The sequence below is a fragment of the Haliotis cracherodii genome, unplaced genomic scaffold (assembly GCF_022045235.1).
Source record: "Haliotis cracherodii isolate W230 unplaced genomic scaffold, xgHalCrac1.p SCAF_4, whole genome shotgun sequence".
Taxonomy (NCBI): Eukaryota; Metazoa; Mollusca; class Gastropoda; order Lepetellida; family Haliotidae; genus Haliotis; species Haliotis cracherodii.
In genome coordinates, this window is record NW_027266297.1 from 37,230,963 (window position 1) to 37,257,802 (window position 26,840).

At 40.8% G+C, this 26,840-nt stretch overlaps 1 protein-coding gene across 4 annotated transcripts in view; it reads left to right on the forward strand.

The window, feature by feature from the left end:
• Window positions 1-8,137: 8,137 nt before the first annotated feature.
• Window positions 8,138-26,840, forward strand: part of LOC139480436 (vasculin-like protein 1) — a 36,453-nt gene continuing 17,750 nt past the window's right edge. For 2 of the 4 annotated variants that reach the window (XM_071263509.1, XM_071263512.1), the window contains exons 1-5: window positions 8,138-9,411; window positions 18,547-18,644; window positions 22,294-22,453; window positions 24,749-24,951; window positions 26,448-26,687. In XM_071263509.1, coding sequence (XP_071119610.1) covers window positions 18,573-18,644; window positions 22,294-22,453; window positions 24,749-24,951; window positions 26,448-26,687 — 675 coding nt within the window. In that variant the 5' untranslated portion in view covers window positions 8,138-9,411; window positions 18,547-18,572. The remainder of the gene's footprint in view (window positions 9,412-18,546; window positions 18,645-22,293; window positions 22,454-24,748; window positions 24,952-26,447; window positions 26,688-26,840) is intronic. The other 2 variants (XM_071263511.1, XM_071263510.1) reach the window with 2 other exon arrangements.

Sequence of the window (26,840 nt, forward strand, 5' to 3'; positions counted from 1 at the left end):
AGCGGCGGAACACCAGAGTGAGTGAGTGAGTATCCAGCAATATCATTGCAGGGGACACCAGAAATTGGCTTCACACATTCTACCCATGTCAGGAATTGAACCCGGGACTTCGGCGTGACGAGCGAACGCTTTAACCACTAGGCTACCAGACCGCCCCCTAGTCCTTTCACAAAGAAAGGCAACACATGCATATGGTTTTGAAAATATAAACTTCTTCTTTGGGACAAAACTTGAACAGTTTGTCACAAGGATCCCGTTCCTAGCTCTAAGAGTGTAGTTAGTCTATGTTAAAGTTACGATTGTCTTGATGCTGAGATGACTTTGTAGAAGGGGGCACTGGGTAACACTAAGATTGTATACGAAACTAAAAACCATTACCTTAATTCAAAAAGTGAAGTGTGTGTGCCCCTGTTTCCTGTCACTGAGTCTCTGTGGTCAGTGGATAGAGTGTCAGGCAGGAGATCAGAATTTCAGGGGTTCGATCCCTGTATGGGTCATACAAAAGACCTTAAGATATGGTACTTGTTGTTACCCTGCCTGGCCCATTGTTTTAAGGGGATAAAACAAAAACTTGGTCAGAGTCAGTATACTCTTTCTGAGTGGAGTATCCATGTTAAACTGTGGTATGGTATATCAGTGAGCTAGCACCATTTAAAAAACACCCCTCTGTGATATATATCATGCCCCTCACAAACAGATGGGCTCGTGATACAGAGAGAGTGCTTCACAGGCTGTTGTCATGGATGTGGAGTGAGCGAACTGAGTTTTAGCCCTAGCCTCCAAGTTCTATGTTGCAGAGGGGACAATCAGATGTACTCTTCAAAACAAGAAGGGGAGACTCAGAAGTAACTCAAGATTTCCAAAATTGTAGTGAGTGAGTGAGTTGGGTTTAACGCAGCTTTTAACATTATTCCAGTTATATCACAGGGTGTCAGCTTAATGTGGGAGGAAAGCCCCGAAGTGATGCAGGTCTCAGACTTTTACCACTTCAATGAAACCCACGAGCACGGGTATAGTGCTGACAAACCTAGAAACATAATCGGGGCTAACCGGGATTCGAACCCACAATCATAGGTTTCTGGCGTGCCCAAGGGACGCAACTCTGCTCAGCGAATCGCGGCGCCTTAGACGACTGGGCCACCCGTGCCCCCTCCAAAATTGTAAGAGATATTAGTTTCAAGTAAGAGTTGTATGATGATAATGAACGAATTGGTTACACAAAACAACTGGTAGTTAAGCTTGACAGTGGATATTATGACGCCAACGTTCTTGAAGGCCCATAGGGGTAAGATGGGGAATTTCAAAACTGACGTTTTTCAATCAGAAGTGGCTAATACCGTCATGAATTATCAAACATTCATTCAATCGACGAGGCATACTCCCAATGGCGATTTGAGGGAGTGTACACCATTGACCTCTGATGGCAATATGATGATTTGCAAGGGGCGGCACGACACGTGGCCGTCGAGCATGGTGATGAGCTGCATGTAGACGATTCCTTATCGTCTGACCCGTTACTCGTACTCCAGTATATCCTGATGAAAGTTTCCAGCAATTTGATTCGCCGTTTAAGGTCGATTTCGTATACAGCCTGCATGGTGTCGGATCAGTCGACCTGTACTCTTTTCGTTGACCTGGGACGCCCTGAACGGGGTCTGTTGTCAACATTTTGTGTTTGTCTAATCACAGACTGTGAAACATTGAACGTATTGGCCACTGCGCGCTGACTTCTGCCAGTTTCCAGCATTACAATTGCCCGCAGACGCTCCGGGCGGCGAAGACGCCGCATCGCTAGTTCGTGTGCTAGTAGTAGGTAATATTTCATTGATCGGGTGACCTAAGATATCTCTGATGTGGAAAGAGGTCCTGCATTGGTCCTGTCTCTAACCATCTTCCTGTTGCAACTACGGTATTTCCTCGATTTTTCTTTCGGGTACTCTTTACCCCTCGTGTTTTCTTTAAATCTTTGAATAAACGCCAGGTCCAACGACCCTCTCCATTGAATAAACGCCGGGACATATTTAAGAGGTATGGTACATGACGCGAAAAAATAAATCAAGGCAGCTCTCCGGACCTTCCGAAATAGTTAAACGCCAGGCGTTTATTCAAGGATTTATGGTGATCGCAAAAGATTAGGGAGAATTCCTTTATAAGATATGTGTGAAGCCCATTTCTGGTGTCCCCCGCCGTGATATTGCTGGAATATTGCTAGAAGCGGCGTAAAACCATACTCACTCACTCACTTTATAAGATACTTGGTATCCGATATATATTTGTTCATACATGACGGAAATCAGGGCATCGATACATCTTCCCAGCTACGCCGTGGCTATTGCAAGACAAGTGGGCGAGTGAGTGAGTTCGGTTTAACGCCGATGTGAACATAATTTCAGTTTTATCACGTGTCAGTTTGATGTGAAGGAAAGCCCAGATGGATGTCGGTCTTAGACTGAAGTACTTTCGTGAAATTCAGAACTACGGTCAAGACTGTGGATGTTAGGCTAATATGATTAAGACTGGGAGGTGCGATTCTGCGATAGTGGCTTGTGACATCGCTTTGAGGGAGGCGCTGGAAATGACATGATAAAAGCCGGTAAGCCAATGACAATCATTCAAATAAGCCATTACTAAGATATAGCCTGCATAAATTGAAACTCATCCAAGTGCAACCAATTATTCACATCTGTCACAGGTACTGTAGGATCTTGTGAATCGCATAGGCCTTCCGGTTTTGTCGGGACGTATGTAGAGCCCTTGACGTAGGTTTAAGGGCACAACAGACGTAAATCACCAGTTTATTCTCCCTGAAAGCCTAGAAGTAAAATGTATCCGAAAAATCATGTTAAACATTTCAGGGATTAAATGTGCGTCGATGACATCATCAGTGCATGTGACATCATGCCTTGGGGGCCATTCTCTGAAGGAAGGTCAGTGGGTTAACAAGCAATGGCAATGCTGTGTTGTCTTTATTGAGTGGGTCGAAATGCGAAAAAAAAACAGGATCGAAAATGCACCAATCAGAAGACAGCACCGAGTCTGGCTTTCTCTCCCATTGAAAATACATTTTACCATGGAAAAGAAACACAAGGTTTGGGTCGGTTTCGTCTGGATTTGTCTACTTGAATAGAATACTACTGGTAAAGTTAAACTTTCCACTGGCCTGTATATTCAATTGTTGACAGGCCACCATGATGCATCTATAATAGTTTTATTTGGTTTAATTGTTATTATATTCATGAATCCCTATTAGAGATAAGACCAGGCACTCAGGGTACAGTGCCCGGCCCATGCAAATATGAAGACATATAAAGACAATTTTAGAAAACACAAACAAAGGTTATTAAATGAGTTTCCTAGGTTAGTGCTATGCACGATGGTATCAATGAACTGACTTCCAAAAGAAACTTGACCATAGTATTAAATCAGTTTTAAACCACAAAAGATAGATGCACGAAGTAAAATGTATTGAAAAGATCAACATCTCAACATTTCAAATGACAGTCATATATACAACATCCGATATTGGTATGACAGTAACCCGAATTGCGGTTCGGTCGCAAACACAAGCTTTCAACGTAATGGACAAAGAACACTCAAATAAAAAATCTCTCAGATTCAATGAAACGTCACATTAATAGCGTGCATGGCCACCCACAGATACGCAAAAACTCATCGGCTTACAGAAAAAGTTAATCGTCTTATGACGTCGCCATTCGTCTTGGAAGGTTCGGATCAGTTCTTGTCGGTTGACTGGAGAATGTGGTCGCTGTCGAACACGACGATCCATGACATCCCAGAGGTGTTCTTTAGGGGACATATCTGGGGAGCAAGCAGGCAAAGGCAACACGTTGATGTTGAAGTTCTGTACGATTCGGGTTGTATTTGGTCTAGCGTTGTCATGCTGATAAAGGACACCACGCGGCAGCTGTTGTAGAAATGGTAGGACAATCGGGCGAAGAATGTCATCCATGTAACGCTGGGCTGTCAATTTTCCGTTAACGATGACCAGTGGTGTTCTCTCCTGCCCACAAATTCCTCCCCTCACCATAACACCCTCTCCACAATATGGCACGACCTCCTGAACGCTACATGCCACCGTTCATCGTTCGTCAGCTTTCATCAGTGAAGACGAATCTCTGCCAGTCACGTCGCTGCCAACGACATTCCGGGCCCATCTCAATCGCTGACGACGGTGTTGCGCTGTCAATAACTGTCCTCTGAAAGGTCTGTAAGGCATAATTCCTTGAGCCTCGAGTCGCCTGGCCACTGTCTGTCGGCAATCCATATGCCCTAAGGGATTCGTCACTGATGACGTCACTGTCACGAATTGATTCCGGAGATGCAAAGTACGCAAGTATCGTTCTTCATTGGGCGTAGTTACCCTGTGTCTGACTGTTCTTGGCATGTCTGATGTCTGCCCGATCTGTCTGTAACGTTGTATCAGGCTAGTTACAGCAACACGAGAACAACACGGGAGCAACTAAAAGTTCTTGCAATATGGGCATGGGTGGCTCCCTTTTGTATCATATCCAGGGGACCCGTGAAGATCCGGGGTAGAATAGGTCTTCAGCAACCCATGCTTGTCGTAAAAAGGCGACTATGCTTGTCGTAAAAGGCGATTAACGGGATCGGGTGGTCAGGCTCGCTGACTTGGTTTATACATGTCATCGGTCCTAATTGCGTGGATCGAAGCTCATGATATTAATCACTTGATTGTCTGGTCCAGACTCGATTATTTTACAGACCGCCGTCATATAGCTGGAATTAAACAACATACCAACCAACCAATCATATCCAGGGCCCGCTCGAGTTGATCGGGATTCAGTCGTGGGATTTCTGTGGTGTTTTGTTTATCTGTGTGGGTGTCTGACATGCCGTCAGTGTCATGTATATACCCTAATGGCACGTGTTGTTTTGGCTGCCCATGCGGCACGTGTTTTCCCTTTTCGCATTTTCTACAAAATAAAACGTGAAGTGGACGTGTATCACTTTCTGCATGGAACATTGTCCTGTTTTGACTATGTGTTTTGATTTAGTCTGAACTAATTTAGTCTGTTTCTATTTTCTTTTTCAATTTCATATTTAAAGTGGAAAGCTTCTTTTGTCCGTCAGTGTAGTAAGATGAATTATTATTGTTTTTGTTGTTTTGTTTTTTTAATTTTTAATTTTTAATTCCTGTATCTCTGTTACACATATATTTCGGTAGCCAGGGGAACTACAGAGCTAAACCAAGATGAGAAAACAAAAGCCATGTAGAACTTCAAATCAAGATACAGTTGGGTTCGTTTTTACTTTTTTTTTACAAGTCAACACAAAGACAACTTCTTTGATAGGCATTTAGAAGTTGGAGTGCACCGTTGATAACGGTGTTAGAACCTCCACCGAAACGTCGCTTTTAATTGTAATAAAGAAGTTGTTCATCCATAAATCATATCCTTATTTAACACAAAGACAGCATTCTTTCACCATTCACACGTATTAGATCAGGAATAATTCATAACATTATAATGTATAAAATGTTTTAACAGCTTCTCTAGTAAAGTGGTAATTAGTATGTGTTCGTATTCGATTAAACCATGAGACACTGCCCACTGGGTATAAAATTCATTAAAACCATTTTAACAAAAATGAATAGTCTTTTCAATATATTATCTAATTTTAAATCGTTCCTAAAATATACAAAGATGGATATTTTATATTATGGACTTGAAATTGGACAATTACATCCACACCCATTCACACTTACTTCCTGTACTAAACCACAAGAAGTTTTAATACAGTGACGTCAAAACATAAATTTAATATACTGATGGAAACAAAAAAAGGAACAATGAATAATATCGGGAAATAAACTTTATCATTACATTTGAAATAGCGAGCATACAAATTCAACACGTTAAGAATGAAATGTTGAGATGTGTTTTGTGCATTGTTTCCAACGCTTATTTGGTAGACAAGGCTGGAAACCATGACAACGTATCATTTTACTATGTCTAAAACTAAATGTTCCCTTATTAATTTCCATCAGTATATATAATAAACCAAGATCACTGAGCTCTAGGAGTTTATTTGTTGTTTAACGCCACCCCCAGCAATATTCCAGCTATATGATGTCGGCCTGTGAATACTCGAGCCTGGACCAGACAATCCAGTGACTGACATCGATTCACGCCGTTGGGATACGATGACATGCACCAACCAAGACACCGAGCCTGACCACCCGATCCCTCACCTCTTACAGCTCCAGAAGTAGAGAGATTTACATTAGCTGGTTCCTTATAAAACACCCCCTTGGTTTAAAACTTTTACCGTGTTGAATCTTGATATAAGACATATTTCCTTTAATGACATCACGGATGTTACTATGATGTTTGAAGCGATTAACATTTAGTGTACTTTTGAAAACTTTACATTTAGCCAAAAGCAACAACATTACAAAATAAACACATTATCAGTATATATATATATACAGTTTGCCGGGCAAAAGAAAGTATACACTCATGTTTGTTGGTAGCTATAAAATGAATAAACAAGAAATTATTATTTGATGGTGATGTATTTGATACGGGTATCATGGTCGATATAACATGCATCATATCAATGAATATCTCACAACAGGTGACGTGCACATGACGTCTCAAGGAACGTTGGGGTCGCAACTTCAAATTCAATTTTCAAGTGTAATTTATAATTCCTTTTGCCCGGCAGTTTAGCTGGAATATTCCGATTCTGGCGTAAAAGGCCGATAAAACTAAAACCTTACTCACAAGGAAGCTGGGTAATGTAACAGATTGCTATCATACTAGGGCTGGGGAGAGTCCAAATTTACTACCCGGGTACTCACCCTGCTATTACCCGACCCTACCGGTGTCCTAGGGCTGGGACGAGTCCAAATTTACTACCCGGGTACCCGACCCCCTATTACCCGACTCTACCCGGGTACCCACTGCAAGTCTCAAGAGTAGGGAACAAAATGTCTGATTGGTAATTGTTTTACCGCAGCCCTGGTTAAAACTATTTAGATACATGTATCAAACAATCAGATCATGCGTTCACTGACTGAGTTGACTGAAGCTTTATCTTTACTCAAACATATACAGGTCAAAAGGAATGTGTACATCGTCGGAAAGAAATGCGAACATTAGCGACTTGTGTGGTCATTAAACAATATATCAGGTGACTAACCACGGGTCCGGGTAGTCCTGTGGGTACCCGGGTCCTCCTCAGGACCCACCCGACCCGAGTACCCCAGTTACCCGTCCCAGCCTTAAGGGGTCCCCGTTCTAGGTCTCAAGAGTTGTGTACAAAATGTCCGAATGGGAATAGTTGGACCTTAGCCTTGGCAAAATGTATTTAGATACATGTATAAAACGATCTGGAGTTATATTTTTATTCAAACCTATAAAGGTCAGAAGGAATGGGTGCATATAGTCAGAAAGAAATGCGAACATAAGTCACGTGTGGTGTTACCATAGAGTTCCAGATAAGGTTTGTCATTAAACAATATCTCAAATGACTAACCACAGGTCCGGGTAGTCCTGTGGGTACCCGGGTCCTACTCAGTACCCATCCGAGTTACCCGCCCCAGGCCTATGTCATACGCCTACTTCCCTCGCTATTGATTAATCGGAGTAAACACTCCATTCACTCACTCATTCTTCTCGGTGGGGGGATTTTCTATTATATATTATGATACTTATTTTATTTTGTTAATTTTGCTTCTTGTTAACGCCACACTCAGCAATATTTCAGCTACATCGGGTCAGTTTGTGAAAATTCAACTCTGGACCAGACAATTAAACTTTGTAAATCAATTGTAGTCAGAATACGCTCGTGTTGTGAGCATACTCCTTTCGAAAGAAATATTGTCGAGCCGACATGGTCAACGGGAGACAACTCATACGTTTAATGTATTCAACTCTAATGCAGTTATTTCCCTTGTAGCAAAGTACGTGTGTTATCCAGGTTATACTCTCTATCCAATATTTTCTCATTTAGATTTGTTATTTTTTTAAATTTATAGATAAGCTTTGATATAATAAGCCAGAGACAATTCAAGAAATAGTTGTAGTTATAAACTACTTTTTGGTAGGCAAGAGTTTGGAGATTATGTCATTACATTATGGGATGTCATCGCCATTTTACCGAAATGCGAAAGTAGGACACGAACGTTTTGACAAATTTTACGTTTCATTATCCATCTTATGCAAATGACAGTGAAAGATATTGACTAGAAACGATGCGGAAATAGTATGCAATCAAAAGAGACAGTGTTGTTTGAATTTTGCAAAAGGAAATTTGAACACTAACTGGTGGAATCGCGGGAAAAGTTGTAAACATCGTGTGCTCAAAGCACCTGTGGCCGTGAGAAAGCACGATATTGTTCCAGGTGTACATCTCAAGTAGACGTACAGGAAACGTCTGCACCAGAGTGTGATCTATTTGGATGTTCGTTTACTTCTTTGCAAGCGTATGGTGTTAAATTGTACAGAGGAAGATTGAACAATGAAAAAAATGTGATTCCCGGCGAAAGCCTCTGCTTGGCGGTGAGAGGTACCGGATTGAATTTCCCAGAAAGTTCTGACAGCTTTAGATATGTGACCTGATATGTCCATATCACTTGCTATTGCAGCAAACAAGTCATCTTTAATATAATTTCAGGATAAGAGTTAGAATCTCCACAAATAATGAGGGGGTAAGCTGATGTATCGTCGGCCTCTGCTAGCCCAACAGTGGCAAAGCTGTTGACCAAAGGGAGGTGATCTATTTCAAGGTCACATGACAATTCCAAAAACAGTAACTTGCCTTGAAATAAGACATTTCATTGGCATGCATATGAAGCTAAATATCAACAAAGATTGGTAAATGATAATCACAAATCTGAACTTGACAAGTGGATAATGATAATGGTGTCTAGTCGGAAGCAGACTTGGTTGTACACCCCAGTTATCCATGTTGACAAACACAGATGTCATTTGTCCTGACACATCTTTCTTCGCGACATTAACACTTAATGCTGTGTCAGTATTGTGCCACCACTTTTGTTCAGTAGCTTTTATTTCTAGTAGATGGTGGTTGTAAATAAGTGTAGGAACAGATTATCTTATTCGTGATGTGAGGAACAACATAACCAACGTGTACAAGTGCCTTTTTTGATCTCAAAAGATATATTTTTCCTCAGAAGAGTTGACCTCCTTCATTCTAGCCAGCTACTGTAAAGCGGCTACTGCGATTTTGAAAGCAAGGAATGAAAAGATAAATAACTTAGATACAAAGTGTGCCAAATCACTGCCTTTGATTTTGATGATTATTTGATGTGTAAGTGGCAGTGCAATGAGGACATAGCAGACTTTAGTACAAGAATTTCTCTGGACTCCGACAACACTCTAGTTGAAGATAGTTTCTGAACAGGTAATATTGCTTTTCTTATTTATTACATTTGAATCTGTAATCATCTTCAGTATGGATGATTGTGAACATTAATTTCAAAATGAATTTTAGTCTGTTATCAGTTTGCATAGATTAATAGAAGACTATTTTGTTAAATTGTTTCTTTTCAAGTTTCAAACACTAAGGATTCCATATAGAATTGGCCCCAAACAACCTGTGATTGTCATAAGAGGCAACTTGATGGATTTGGTGATCAGACTCTTGTGTCTTTGTTAATGTTAATTGCGTGTTGGTTTGTTGATTATGCTGCACTCGGCAATATTCCAGCTATATGATTGTGGTCTGTAAATGGACCAGGCAATCCAGTGATAAATATCATGGGCATCGATCAACACAAATCGGATCAATCACATGCATCAACCAGCAAGCCAGACCACCCGATCCCGTTAGTCCCCTCTTACGACAAGCATAGCCGCATTGGTTGCTGAAGACCTATTCTACCCTGGATCTTCATGGGTCAATAATTGCGTTTCATCATGTTCATCATGCTGAATAATGTGGATCATTGATCACAGTACTATTGTACCGTACTGTCAATTGATCACTTCTTTTTTGTTTGGTCTTGTGTAGATAATTAGACAAATTTTGCAGATTGATCTCAATTAGTTAGAGGGATATATTTGTAACAAGACATTATCACACATTATGCGGAAGTTTTCTGTCAACAGGGTCAAAAGTTGACCCCCATTTGGTCCATAAGAAATGGCAGATAAACTGACCAGACCAATCATTCCATTGATTCATCGTGCCTGCATACATGATGATGATCATCTCATGTACTACTCGAAAGAAGTTAAAAAACACCCGATTTCATCCATGTGTGAATAATTTGTTCTTCTTTTGAGTAGCATATTAAGTGTTTGATGCCTTTGTTTATTGGTCACTGTTGACTAGAATCATATTTGTATTTTGACTTGTCACACTCAAAGAAAGTAAAGTGTTCTATTACAGAGCTCTCCAGAATAACGGTAACATTGACGAACCAAAAGAAACAATATTTTTTAATTAGCCAAAGGATATTGACACCAAGTGCTGGTTGCTTTTCTGGGATTGCCTAATATTCTCCCTAGTAATCATGGTAATGTGTTGGTCACAACAATCTGATAACAAGTCATAACGTATCAGACTCAGTCACTTATATCATTGAATGTCTTTGTACCAATTGTTTCGAAATGATTGTTTAAGACCTACATGATTTCTTAATGTAAAGACAATTATCTCGGACACAGCAATTCACATTGCAGATCGATCCCTCTAGGTGTGTCAGACATTCATGATCCTGGGTTCACATCCTGGTTCATTCATCGTCATCATTATTTTTGTGGGTTTCTTTGTCAGCACCATACCTGTGCACCTTGGTTTTACCTGAGTGGTAAATGTCTAAGACGCTGCATCACTTCGGGCTTTCCTCCCACATGAAGCGAATATTCTGTGATATAAATTTAATACTGTGCAAAGCAGTGTTTATCCCAACTCACTGTACTGAGATGATGACTCTCCACATGTCAACAATGTTGTAGTGTCATCATCTGCTTGATCTGTTGATGTCATTGATTATCACGATTATGTGATGTTATGATGTGGGCATTAGCAGTTATCACAGATCATGCTCAGCATGCAGATTTCATTAACTTGCAACATCTTCAGCCGCCATGATCATGGCCAAATGGATATGAATATTATAGCTATAATTATCATTAAACCGCCCGTATGTTATCAGAAAAGAGTGGGCCACTGTAACTTGATAATGGCCTTATATTTCTTGATGACGGGCGATTATCACGCCCGTTGTCAGGTGCCGTCATAGGGATGGGGAAAGGTGACGTCGCGTTCAATTGTTCTATGACGTTTCCGTATTCGCAAAGGTGGGTCAGTGAAATTCATGTTGATTGCAGTAACTGTTTCAAAACTGATATTGTTGTTTATTTTTATTTGATAACAAATTCTATCCATATTAGCTATAATAACAGATGGCATGGCATGTACCTTTGTCAGGAAGATTGTTTGGACTGCTGTCATAGAATTTGAATATTGCTGCTGTCAACACCGAACTAAAACTAATACAACTGATTTGGTGGATCTATAAGCATGATAAGCCAATTAAGGAAAAAAATATTAGCCGAGTAACTGTGTTTTATGACCCGTGAAGATCTGGGTTAGAATAGGCCTTCAGCAACCAAGGCTTGCCGTTAAAGGCGACTATGCTTATCGTAAGAGGCGACTAACAGGATTGGGTGGTCAGGCTCACTGTCTTGGTTGATGCACGTCATATGGCTACTTGGTAAAAAATTAAACTTTGAGGCCTGCATTTAGATAGTATTGCAAAATGTATTAGGACAAGGTTTACCATTCACACTTAATGAGCAGATATTATGCAGCTTGAAATATGATGCAATATGACAATTTTCTTACAGCGCTGAAGAGCTACTGATCACACTACTCTCCCATGCACTGTTTCTATAGGTCTTGATACCTTAATGCATTAAACTACTTGAATACATGTACTTCGAAATGTTTTTGTGATGAACAGAATGAACCCTGACAGCATGTTTAAGTTGTTGAATTGATGTAAAAATCACTGGTTAGAGATATATTTGTTTAGTGTTTATTTGTTTGTTTCACACCACCCTCAGCAACATTCCATCTCTATGATGGCTGTCTGTAAATATTCCAGTCTGGACCAGACAATCCAGTGATTGACATCATGAGCATCTATCCATGCAATTGGGATACAATGACATGCACCGATCCTGTTTGTTGTCTCTTATCATGCTTATAGCAAGCATGGTTTTCTGAAGACCTATTCTAATCCGGGTCATCATGGTTTCTATGTATTCAGTATGAGAGTGTGTGTCAAGTCCTTTATGAATATTACATTATGTGGACTACCACATTTACCATTTGGTAGATGGCAACTCTGTAACCAATCGTTTTTGCGGACTTTTTGAAATACTAAATTTTGAACCCTTTTTCATTGCCCTAATATTAAAATAAAAGATTTAGGTGTCCCCAAATTAAAATATTATTGGAGCAAGGACACAGAATCCCCCTTTGCTGCAGATGCTAGTAACCATAGTAACAGTATAGCGTTGATGTCGTTCTCACACAGTTTTGTGTTTTTTCAACATTATGTGCGCATCAGACTATATTGAACACATAATGACTACAAAGAAGACTCCTTTTTTCTGACAAAGAAAGGCTTTTGACAGGGATTCTCTCTATAGAACTCACTGTACTAAGGCTGCCCATGACAAGACAAATATTGCTGTAAACAGGATGTTCTCACAAGATAAATACATCATAAATTGAGAAAGTATTGGCTCGTGACAGTAGAGGTAATGTGACAGTAATGTGGCTATGCTTCTGTGGTCCTGGAGAATGAGATCAGCTGAGTGTGGTGAGAGACGTACACCATACCCCAGTAAACTGACCAGTAGACGATGACGCTGCTGCAGATGTAAAGAGTAGGATATTCTTCATGCCTATTTGCCCTTGGTTTCGCTAGATTTTAGTGTCAGTGTGTGTGGCCTATTCTTACATTGCTTAAGCTTAGATTAGATGGTAGTAATGTTCCAAATAGTTCCTGTTACTTCCAAAGGAAAATTATGATCATGAAATCTTTATTGATTATTTTCAAGTTTTATTGGGGTAGCATGGTCAAGCCTTGATAACAAATTAAACTATCTATTCAGGGTTAGAAACTAACAGTTTTTGTCCACTAGTCCTTATAATGATAACATATAGCAAAACCCTTATTAATGGCAAATTTCTACTAGTCCTTATGATACCTTAACTATTGGGCAGTTTGACAAGGACCACAGGATTAGTGCCAATTTCTAACGCTGCTAGTATTTATAATACAAGTGACATGTACTTCGTTATTATTACTTTGAATGTACAAGAAATGAAAATGTATCTTTGGTTCGAAATTATCCTGCATATTTTATTGAAAACGATTAGAGATGAATTGATGCGATTGAAATAAATGTACTCACTCGGCAGGATGAGTTTTTTCCCTTCTTTCATGCCCCACACATGCAGCCTCTAGTTAATATGAGCAGACAAGTGGATTTTTTTAGCCCTGATAGTGGTTAAGGTGGTAACTCATCACGTCGAATACACGGCACAATTACCACATGGGTACAATATATGAAGCCTATCTGTAGTCTATCGTTCATGTTATGTTTAGAGTATTGCTTTCAATAAGACAGCCGAAAATCTCACTCACATCTTGAACATGTTGAACGTGACGTTAGACTCCATTTCCCCTTCACCTCTCACTCACTTATGATAACATTGGGTATCAACTGTAGCTTTATTAGATGTTTAAGATTCAAGGTTTGGTGCTATTGCAGTGTTGTCTCGGTCAGTCTGGTCTTTTTGCCCGCCCCATTGTCTTATAAAATTATTTCAAACACTGGTCTTGGTAGAGGTGCGTTGCAGAGCATACATGATAGGAGTGTAATGATGAATCGCAATTGTTTGCCCGACGACAGTCCTCTAAGTAACGGCCATTTTGGTGGACACACGTGACTTCAGAGCTCCAGATAAGCTGCGTATCTGCGTAAAATACGCATCAGAAATGCAGAAATATGCAGTAAAATAAAATCCAAGCGTATCAAATACGCAATGAACTTTACAGATACACTACAAAAATAAAACTTGTGCGTATCATCAAAATATTTTGAAGTAACCCTGCGTATTCAATTAGCAAATAAGCAACTTATTTTGAAATTATAAACAGGCATTCCGTCAACCTTGCCAAACTCCACGATGACAGTTACATCAGGATCATTTGCCATCACACTTTCTTGAAGTATCGTATTTTTGAGTCATATCAAACTCTCGAACCTACACGACTCCAGTTTGCAGGGACTAGATGAATAGTGTTTTTAAATACTTAACTTAAATACCCACATGTGTAAAAACTAGTGGGTAACAGAAATTTGAATACACAGATAGAATTATTGAACCCAATAATTTTAAAATGCAGGGGTAAAATACCCACAACTCCAAGAGCTTATCTGGAGCTCTGGACTTAAATCTATGATTGGCAACCTAGATTTATTGGCTAACTAAAAGTCAATATAAATGGTGACAATATCTGTTTAAGGTTTCTGTTGGCTCCTAAAAACTAAAATATTCATGTTCAGATTTGAGTTACTTTCCTTGGTTTTGAGTAGCAACAGGGAGGAAAAAGTCTGTTGTTGAGATTGTCAGCCATTCTATTTACCATTGACTACATTGATTTATATAATTATCAAGCCTTAAACAATAGGTTAAAGTTGGTTTACTACTATCACAATGCTATTGTAATAGTGTGGGCTACTATTGCTATACAATCAGAGTAGTGAAGATAGCCTCATATAGTCACCCTTAATACATGGTAGTCTAAAATATCATTTGCTGAGTTTGCTTGTTAATTTGTTTATTTCATATCAAGCATACATTGCTCATTTTTGCCAGAATCTTATGTTCTTGGGTTGGAATCCCAGACTGTGGTGTGTCAGCACATGCCTTGTGGGTCACCAAGATGGTAAACAACTCAGTGTTTGAATTAATTTGAATACTCCGAACAAAAGTCTGGAGGGTGACCCATAAGTGTTGCCTGCCACTCTTCAAAGTTACCTGCCTGCAATCAGAAGTTATAAATATTTAAAATTAGTAAAAAAGAATAAAGAGACAAATCACGTCTTTGATTCGGTTGAAATAATACAAGTATTTATTACTTATAGTTATAATGAAACTGAATTATTAGTAGTCTTAAAATTATCTGCAAGACAGAAAGGTAGGAGAGGAAAATTTCATGCAGTCGGACAAAAAAGTTACCAGCCAGGGGCAGACGGGCTGGCAGTCGTTTCGGTCACTGAAACAACTCAAACCTGCACTGCTCGAGGTCATCCTCCGACATTCAACTGTGACATGCTGTGATATGACTGAAAAATTGTCAAATTGAAATGTAACCCGATACGCTGTACCCATTCTTGATCAATCATTTCTCAGTTATGATAATGATCGCTCATGATTTTTTTCTTTTACTGATTCTTCCCAACACTAGACATGTTGCTTGACTAGGATTTCTTGCTACTGTAGCATGTGTATAGTGTTTCAACCAGCTGTGACTGCCGCTATGGTGTTGTATGTCTCTACAGTTGCACATGTGAGATTAGAATGGGACCTAGGTCTGGTTGTGATGGTTGAGTGTTCAAGATGTCAAGCTTATGAAAGCTTCTCAGACAACTCCTTCATTGTCTAGTAATGTAAATAGGTAATATATTATATTTATTATATAGATGATAAAGACTTGAAGTGTTCAAGTTGACAGTATTTTCTTTTTGCATGATTAGAATTTGTAGCATATGTATATGAAGCATGTGATTTTGGGGTCCAGTGCCCAGTTGTTAATAATTTACTATTCAATATTAGATAGGGATGATCAGATATGTCATTCTCACTTAACATAGTTTGAGAATAATTTTTTTGTCATGGAAAGATAAACATGTTCCTATAAAAATTGAAAAAATATATATCATGATATCTGAACCAACAACTTGGACATGTTAAACACATGTTCAGAAAATGTCTTTAATAATTCATTCTATATAATCAAACAAAAATGTTTCATGAATATTTAATAATTAATTATAACTCCAAATATGCATACTATTGTTACTGTAGTTGAACATGTTGAAAGCTATTCTTTATAAGGAAATATGCTAGAAATATTTATTTATGACACATGGAAGGCGATGAAATCTTTGTCTTTTAGTCCATCAGTTGTTGGAAACTAACACAGGAGCTGGAGGTTTTTAAACAGTCGCTATAGATTATGGTCTAGGGCAGTCAGTGGGAAACATAATCTTGCAGTATGTTTGTAGTATGGGTACACAGTGATGTCAGCATGGTCATGCACACACCATGCAGGGTTTTACCTTGTCTTACAAAAGTGGGGGTCCAGGGGACTCCCAATAATTAGAGCTCTGGATAAGCTTTTGGTGTTGTGGGTATTTTACCCATACATTTCAAAATCATTGGGTATCAGTAATTCTCTCTGGGTATTCACATTTCTGTTACCCACTAGATTTTACACATGTGGGTATTTAAGTTAAATATTTAAAAACACTATTCATCTAGTCCCTGCAAACTGGTGTTGTGTGGGTTCGAGAGCTTTATAGGACTAAAAAATACCACGATACTTCGACTAGAAAGTGTGATGGCAAATGATCATGATGTAACTGTCATCGTGGAGTTTGGCAAGGTTGACGGAATGCCTATAATTTCAAAATAAGTTGCTTATTTGCTAATCGAATACGCAGGGTTACTTCACAATATTTTGATGATACGCACAAGTTTTATTTTTGTAGCATATCTGTAATGTTCGTTGCGTATTTGATACGCTTGGATTTTATTTTACTGCGTATTTCTGCATTTATGATGCGTATTTTACGCAGATACGCAGCTTATCTGGAGCTCTGAACTAATTTTGAGGGTCCTTGCAGGCAGTATGAGGGTCCTGTAATGGAATGGAATGGTGTAGTGTGTACTGTACATTTTGATAATTTTAATACTTTAGAGTAATCGAAGATCATGTGGACAAGGGTCATGATTGATAGGTGAAATGACGCCCATAACTTCTCTTTATGCACTGTAGGTGCAATGAATAATATTGTGCTCTCTCGGGACGCATTTTTTTTCTTCTGCGTCCATTCTCTACATTTGTGCGTGGAAGACGCACACTTGTGCATCGCGTAAAACCCTGAGCACAGATGCTACATTGGTGCGTGGTAGACGCACACTTGTGCATCGCGTAAAACCCTGAACACAGATGCTACATTTGTGCGTGGTAGATGCACACTTGTGCATCGCGTAAAACCCTGAACACAGATGCTACATTGGTGCATGGTAGATGCACACTTGTGCATCGCGTAAAACCCTGAACACAGATGCTACATTTGTGCGTGGTAGACGCACACTTGTGCATCGCGTAAAACCCTGAACACAGATGCTACATTTGTGCGTGGTAGATGCACACTTTTGCATCGCGTAAAACCCTGAACACAAATGCTACATTGGTGCGTGGTAGACGCACACTGGTGCATCGCGTAAAACCCTGAACACAGATGCTACATTTGTGCGTGGTAGACACACACTTGTGCATCGCGTAAAACCCTGAACACAGATGCTACATTTGTGCGTGGTAGATGCACAGATGTGAAAGTAGAAAGATTCTGCTGTGAAATTCTGTAATTACCCTGGCAATATTCCCAAGTAACTGTTTAGGTCCCAGAGTTGTCTTTTATATTTGCTCTGTCCATTAACAGGTACATATCATGTCCTTATATTCATGGTACTAGTCATGTTGATTGATAATGAAAGTCAAGTGCTGCAATTGATCTGCCAAACTGAAATCATAGGGCCTAAATCTTGAGTGTAGATTATTTCGATTATTGTTCACTGGAATTATTGTCATTCCTGTTTTTCTATCACATGATTACACCACTTGCTTAAAGCAGTTAGTAGTGGCGGCCTGTGAAGGTCCGGGGTAGAATAGGTCTTCAGCTACACATGCTTGCTGTAAAAGGCGACTACCGGTATCGGGTGGTCAAGCTCGCCGACTTGGTTGATGATGTATGTCATCGTATCCCAATTGCCTGGATCGATGCTCATCACTGGATTGTCTGGTCCAGACCTGATCATATCTCCGGAATATTTCTGAGTGTGGCATTAACAACAAACAAAAGTTAGTAGTGGTTCTATTGTTGACATCAGAATTAATTTTTTTACTAAAGGCATGTAATATGACAAGATTTAATCAATTGTTTTAATATCAGTATTTTCTTGTTGGACATGGGGACAAAGGTGACCTTGATGTTTGTAGCTTGCCTGAAGCTTTCAGTGTGACCTATAAACTTCTTACTCTTAGCATGATACTTACTCCTATTAAAAAATACATATTGATACAACGCTCTAGAAGGAACACTACCAAATATTGCTGTGGCCTATATAAATGTTTCATCTAACTCGGATCTATTTCTGGATTCTATGTACATTGAATAATGTAATGTGTTGTACATGTCCTGGTGCTATTGGTTTCAGACTGTCAAGATGGTCAGTTCCCAGTGATGGCCGCCCACAACGCTCCAAAGAATGATTTTGCGCCAGCATGGCTAAAGATTCCAGCACAAGAGAATCCTGTAAGTGTTCTACTGCCATACCATCATAAGAGCTGACTAAAGTGGGGATTAGATGGTTGCAATCACTGTTTGGGATCAATATTTTGATGGGGACCACCACGAAGGGTTAGATCACCATTGGCGGAGTGGGCCCTCTCCATTGCCATTAATCAAGCCTGTAGCTAGCTTTCACCACCAGCAACCCATGCCTGTAGCTTTCATCACCACCAACCCATGCATGCCTGTAGCTTTCATCACCACCAACCCATGCATGCCTGTAGCTTTCATCACCACCAACCCATGCATGCCTGTAGCTTTCATCACCACCAACCCATGTATTCCCGTAGCTTTCATCACCACCAACCCATGCATGCCTGTAGCTTTCATCACCACCAACCCATGCATGCCTGTAGCTTTCATCACCACTAACCCATGCCTGTAGCTTTCATCACCACCAACCCTTGCCTGTAGCTTTCATCACCACCAACCCTTGCCTGTAGCTTTCATCACCACTAACCCATGCCTGTAGCTTTCATCACCGCAAACCCTTGCCTGTAGCTAGCTTTCATCACCACCAACCCATGCCCGTAGCTTTCATCACCACTAACCCATGCCTGTAGCTTTCATCACCACCAACCCATGCCTGTAGCTTTCATCACCACCAACCCATGCCTGCAGCTTTTATTACCACCAACCCATGCCTGCAGCTTTTATTACCACCAACCCATGCATGCAGCTTTCATCACCATCCACCCTTGCATGTCTGTAGCTTTCATCACTGCCAACTCATGCATGCCCGTTGCTTTCATCACCACCAACCCATGCCCATAGCTTTCATCACCAACAAACCCATGCCTGTAGCTTTCATCACCACCAACCCATGCCTGTTGCTTTCATCACCACCAACCCATGCCTGCAGCTTTTATTACCACCAACCCATGCATGCAGCTTTCATCACCATCCACCCATGCATGTCTGTAGCTTTCATCACTGCCAACCTATGCATGCCTGTTGCTTTCATCACCACCAACCCATGCCCATAGCTTTCATCACCACCAACCCATGCCTGTAGCTTTCATCACCACCAACCTATGCCTGTAGCTTTCATCACCACCAACCCATGCCTGTAGCTTTCATCACCACCAACCCATGTATTCCCGTAGCTTTCATCACCACCAACCCATGCATGCCTGTAGCTTTCATCACCACCAACCCATGCATGCCTGTAACTTTCATCACCACCAACCCATGCCTGCAGCTTTCATCAGCACCCACCCATGCATGTCTGTAGCTTTCATCACCACCAACCATGTCTGTAGCTTTTATCACCACCAACCCATGTCTGCAGCTTTCATCACCACCAACCCATGCATGTCTGTAGCTTTCATCACCACCAACCCATGCCTGTAGCTTTCATCACCACCAACCCATGCCTGTAGCTTTCATCACCGCAAACCCTTGCCTGTAGCTTTCATCACCGCAAACCCATGCATGTCTGTAGCTTTCATCACCACCAACCCATGCCTGTAGCTTTCATCACCACCAACCCATGCCTGTAGCTTTCATCACCGCAAACCCATGCCTGTAGCTTTCATCCCCGCAAACCCATGCCTGTAGCTTTCATCACCGCAAACCCATGCATGTCTGTAGCTTTCATCACCACCAACCCATGCATGTAGCTTTCAATACCACCAACCCATGCATGCCTGTAGCTTTCATCACCACCAACCCATGCCTGTAGCTTTCATCACCACCAACCCATGCCTGTAGCTTTCATCACCACCAACCCATGCCTGTAGCTTTCATCACCGCAAACCCATGCATGTCTGTAGCTTTCATCACCACCAACCCATGCATGCCTGTAGCTTTCATCACCACCAACCCATGCATGCCTGTAGCTTTCATCGCCACCAACCCATGCCTGTAGCTTTCATCACCACCAACCCATGCATGCCTGTAGCTTTCATCACCACCAACCCATGCATGCCTGCAGCTTTTATCACCACCAACCCATGCCTGCAGCTTTCATCACCACCAACCCATGCCTGTAGCTTTCATCACCACCAACCCATGCATGCCTGTAGCTTTCATCACCACCAACCCATGCCTGTAGCTTTCATCACCACCAACCCATGCATGCCTGCAGCTTTTATCACCACCAACCCATGCCTGCAGCTTTTATCACCACCAACCCATGCCTGTAGCTTTTATCACCACCAACCCATGCATGCCTGTAGCTTTCATCACCACCAACCCATGCCTGCAGCTTTTATCACCACCAACCTATGTCTGCAGCTTTCATCACCACCAACCCATGCATGCCTGCAGATTTTATCACCACCAACCCATGCCTGCAGCTTTCATCACCACCAACCCATCACTGCAGTAAAAGTTTACAACTTCCAGCTTTCCTACTGTATTCACTTCAGATGGAGGGAGGCAGGGGTGGCCTGGTTGTCTAAGGTGCAGCAATTTGCTTTGTAGCGCTGTGTCTCTTAGGCCAGGAAACTATGATCCTGGGTTCGAATCCTATTTGCCTTGATTATACTTCTATGTTTGTCAGCACCATAGCCAAGCCTGTGGGTTTCACCGAAGTGGTAAACATCTCAGCAGTGTTAGAAATTAGCACTAGTCTTTGCCAAACTGCTCAATAGTAAAGGTATCATAAGGCCTAGTAGAAATTTGCCATTTTTAAGGGTTTTGCTATATGTTATCATTATAAGGACCAGTGGACTAAAAGTGTTAGTTTCTACCACTGCTAAGACCTATCTCTTCTGTCTTTCCCCCACATCAACATGACCAAGCTGACACTCCATGATATAACTGAAATACTGATCAAAGCGATGTTAGAACATACTCATTTGCTTCAGCTAACAGGCTCTGATTAACTGAAATAAGTTCAGTTGCATTGGACATTACATGTGTACATAGGCTGGCCATTCTCTTTAAGTCCAGGGCTTGCATGGAGGTAAACCTACTCTTACCCCAGTTTCCACCTGTGGTTCTCGCGATCTCCATTACCCACCTTGATTTTCATTAGCCAATTCAATTTGCTATGCTGGTCAGTTTAACGGACCAATCAGAATATGTTCCAAACAAGCCACAATTTTGGGTTGGCGATATCAAAAACATGGCAGCCAGTCCCATTGACTATGATGGTTTGTGAGATCTATCCAAAACTGAAAAACTGACACGCAACAGAATGACTTCGTGTCCAGCCAGAAACTTGTGATTGTGGGTTCGAATCCCGGTTCACGCGGATTATGTTTCTAGGTTTGTCAGCACCATAACTGTGGGTTTCGCCGAAGTGGTAACGTCTGAGACCTGCATCACTTCGGGCTTTCCTCCCACATTAAGCTGACACGCTGTGATATAACTGAAATAATCTGAAAAGCGGCGTTAAACCAAACTCACTCACTCACTGGCTCAGTTTGGTCTGTAAGATGTTAATGCAAATCAAGGGTGGGTAATTTGACATCAGGAACCATGGGAATGTTTCCAGGGGTTAGTGTATGCGAGCCCTTGAGGTATAGAGGATGTAGGCTGGCAAGCTTGTGTTCATTTGTACCTTGCACCTACTTGACAACATAAAACATGGCTGATATAAACCTTTTATGTTTGAACTGTAGTGATGACATGCTTTATCATGTTGCATCATTTTATTTTCCAGAAGTCATCTGGATCCAAACACTCTGAGCACATGTCTGATAAAGCTAACCGCCCACGTAGAGAAGAGAATTACCACAATAGTTTCAACCGCTATGGCCCAGATTACGCTAGATTACATAGACAACATTCTTTTGACAACTACTTTGAAAGTGGTGAGTTTGGTTAGTAAGTTTCTTTAATAGTTATGTTTTGTGCTGTTCATGTTTCTTGAATAGTTTTTTTGTGCATAAGTTAGCTTTTCTTACTTTATTATGACAAAGAGACTTTTGTTAGGACCAACCTCTCTTGGCTACCTTTTTAGTTTTTGTTGATAAATATGATTGGGATGGAAACGGTGACCACATTCATGACCTTTCCTGAGTATCCACTTTCTAAAACTGGGAAGGTGTTTATGATCCACCAGGGGAGTGTTCACTTCTTTGATAGGAAAATGTGTAGGACAGGTCTGAAATGATTTGGCAAGTGACCCCTTGAAAAGTAACATAAATAGGAGGTGATTCTGCTACGTCTCACTAATTAGCAGACAGCGACAGTCAACATGGTCAAGGGCCCAGCTGACCTTCACTGTCCGGACCCAGGAGGTCATGTTCACTGAGTCGCTAAATGTTGATGTGACATTTGCAGGGATTTATCTAGACCTGATTTGAGGCTGATATTTTGCAGCAAATGTCAGTAAAAATTCCCCAGTTGGAATTAATAAATTCCCAATTCATGCTGTTAAGTTATTACTGATATTATGGCTCTGTGCTGGTGACTTGTATTTCAATGATAACATGATCAGTATGTAGGAAGAGGTTTTAATGCTTAGTTTAACCTAATTGCATTTAAGGCAGTGTTAATGTTGAATGTTTAAATACCTCTGAATTTAGGAAAATAAGAACTTTTAACTTTTGTCCTTTTCTGAAATAATTTGCCCGCCAAAGGCACTTAGTTTGGAATTTCTGATAAATCCCTCATTTGGATGAGATGTGAATGATACTGGTGAGAATTGAACTTGCACACTCAAAATTTGGGTTCAGAGTTACTGAGGTTTTCCATTAGTAATCAGTGTTCAGACTTAAGGAGTTTGCTGCTGTAGCATGTATAGTATACTACTCAAAAGAATTAAAGAGCACTTCATATTTTTCATATTGAGTAGTACAGTATACTACATTTATAATGAACACGCTTATAATGAACTGCCTTTAGGCTCAGTCCATTTGTTGTATGTATACTGTACATATGCTTATAGACCCCTGAAGATTCTGGGGTAGAATAGGTCTTCAGCAACCCATGCTTGCTGTAAAAGGTGACTATGCTTGTCGTAAAAGGCGACTATGCTTGTCGTAAAAGGCGACTAACGGGATCGGGTGGTCGCTGACTTGGTTGATGCATGTCATCGATCCCAATTGGATCGATGCTCATGATATCAATCACTGGATTGTCTGGTCCAGATTTGATTATTTACAGACCGCCGTCATATAGCTGTTATATTGCTGAGTGCGGCGTTAAACAACCAACCAACCAACCAACATATGCCTATAACGAACTACTGTTTTAACAAACTAAAATTAGTTGTCCCTTTGAGTTCGTTATAACCGTAGTTTACTGTATATTTAAATCTTTGGACACCCAAAAACTTCATTTTAACATTAGAATTAAGACAAGAACCCTTTTACTTATTTGCTTAATTTTAAACATGGGGCCATCAGGCCAAAAACCTCATTGTGGGTTCGAATCCCCCTTTGCCTTGATTATGTTTCCAGGTTTGTCAGCACCATACCTGTGCTAGTGGGTTTCACCAAAGTTTTAAATGTCTGAGACCTGCATCACTTAAGGCTTTCTTCCCACATTAAGCTGACATGCCATGATATAACTGAAATACTTTTTAAAGTGCGTTACAACCCAACTCAGAAACTCACTCACTCATTAGACATGGGTAATCATGATTACAACTTCACCTTTCAAGATGGGGGCACGGGTGGCCCAGTCGTCTAAGGCGCCGCGATTCGCTGTGCAGAGTTGCGTCCCCTGGACACGCCAGAAACCTATGATTGTGGGTTCGAATCCCGGTTCACCCCGATTATGTTTCTAGGTTTGTCAGCACCATACCCGTGCTTGTGGGTTTCACCGAAGTGGTAAACGTCTGAGACCTGCATCACTTTGGGCTTTCCTCCCACATTAAGCTGACACGCCGCGATATAACTGGAATAATGTTAAAAGCGGCGTTAAACCCCACTCACTCACTCACTCACCTTTCAAGATGGAAGTCAGAAAGTACTGGGTGCAAGATATTGCTATAGAATGACGCATTTGTTTTTTTCTGAAAGATTGTCTACTTGATGGGTGGATATTTCACTCCATCAGACATTTGGCTCACTTTGAAACCTTTGGTGCTGTTACCTTTCAAAAGTAATTGACTGATAACAAAATATTTTCTTTTCTTAAAACCGTATTTGTTGCTTTGTTGTTTGCAGGGAAGCGGTACCCACCAGGGCAGGGCAAGTATAGACACCACTCGGTAGATGACGAGTTTTACCCATATCCTTACGGTCACTATGGATACTACAATGGCTACTCAGGATATGATAAATTTGGAATGCAGTACAGCTCTCAACCATCACTGTTTAGGCCTCCTCGTGATGGGAAATACCAACATCCCAACACCCGATTTGGGCAGGTATGTAGCAGTAATTAATACAGGTGTTGATCTACTAGTGTGGACACCGAATTTGGGCAGGTATATAGCAGTAATTGATACAGGCATTGATTAACTAATGTAAGTGTTAATCTGCTACTACAGGTGTAGACATGATTTGGGCAGGTATATAGCAGTGATTAATACAGGCATTGATTAACTTATGTGAGTGTTGATCTACTTCTACTGGTGTAGACCTGATTTGGGGAGGTATGTAGCAGTAATTAATACAGGCGTTGATTAACTTATGTAAGTGTTGATCTACTTCTACTGGTGTAGACCTGATTTGGGGAGGTATGTAGCAGTAATTAATACAGGCGTTGATTAACTAATGTAAGTTATGATCTATTACTACTAGTGTAGGCACGTTTATAGCAGAGAGTTCATCTACTACTACTAGTGTTGAGACCTGATTTGGGCAGGTATGTAGCAGTAGTTACTACAGAGAGTTCATCTACTAGTGTTGAACCCGTGGGGATTCCGGGTTAGAATTTGTTCCTATCAACCTATGCTGGTCAAAAGAGGCGACAATGGATAGAGTGGTTAGGCTTGATTACTTAGTAGCGTGTCATCTAACACCACCATGTTGACCATTGCTCAAGATAACACTGGATTGTCTTCTCCAGACTGTTATTTACAAGTAGCCGTCATATAGTTGGAATATTATTGAGTGTGTATTCAGCTATAAGAACATACACACATGCACACACACACGCGCCAGAAATGTGATTCTATTGAGATTTCATACTGCATGAATCTCTACATGCTGGTTGTGTTTGTATGACTATGGGGGGCGGTCGGGTAACCTAGTGGTTAAAGCGTTCGCTCGTCACGCCAAAGACCCGGGTTTGATTCCCGACATAGGTACAATGTCTGAAGCCCATTTCTGGTGTCCCCGGCCGTGATATTGCAGGAATATTGCTAAAAGCGGCGTAAAACCATACTCACTCACTCACTCACGCACTCATTCATTGTATGACTATGAAGATGACTGAAACATGGTTCAGTATCTACATGTTAGATCTTACATGGAGACGTAACAATTAATGTTGTTTGGTTTGATATTATAAGCAGTTATAATAAACATTATCAGGGTTTGAAATTAAGGAGGTCCTTTAGATTTGCTTCTAGGGACCGAAATTTTCAACTTTTGACAAAACTTCTTGACTATCATGCTTCATTTCATATACTGGTTACAAAGTTTGAATTCTTTTGTTTTTCAAGACATTTTATTCTGCACGTGGACAAATGGTCATTGTAATTAATGAAAATGATTGTTATTACTTTCATTTTTCTCTTGAAAAGTAAAAATACTAATAGGGATTATGTGTGAAAAGATGTCACATGGAATTTCACATTTGAGATAGGTATGTCAATTTTTCATGATTAAAAGAGTAAAAATCTAAAAAGGTTTGGCCTGTAGTAATGTCTTATAGCAAGAACAAGTTCACTTTGTTGACAGTTTTATTTAAGCGTAGCCTGACCCTGTTTTCTTCCAGCAGCTGAACGGCGGCTACCCTCCGGGCTACTATGATCTCTATCCCTATGATTATTACCCTGGCGAGCCCCCCTATTACCCAGGCTACCCGCCCCACCCCAACAAGCGCAGCTACTACAACAAGGAGTCTCGCAGCAACTCCAAGGAGAGCAAGGACAAGGAAGGAGCGGATAAGAAGGAAAAGGAAGGAGAGAAGGAGCCGCCATTCTCAGATGACTTTGTATGTTCATAGTTAATCTAAGTCCAGGGCCTGGTTCCACAAAGTGATCTTAGCACTGACGCTGTTGCGGTGCAGTGTCAAAATGTGGCAGCGATGATTGTCCAAGTGCAAATATCACTTTGTGGAGCAGACCCTTGGCGTATTGTCCATCCC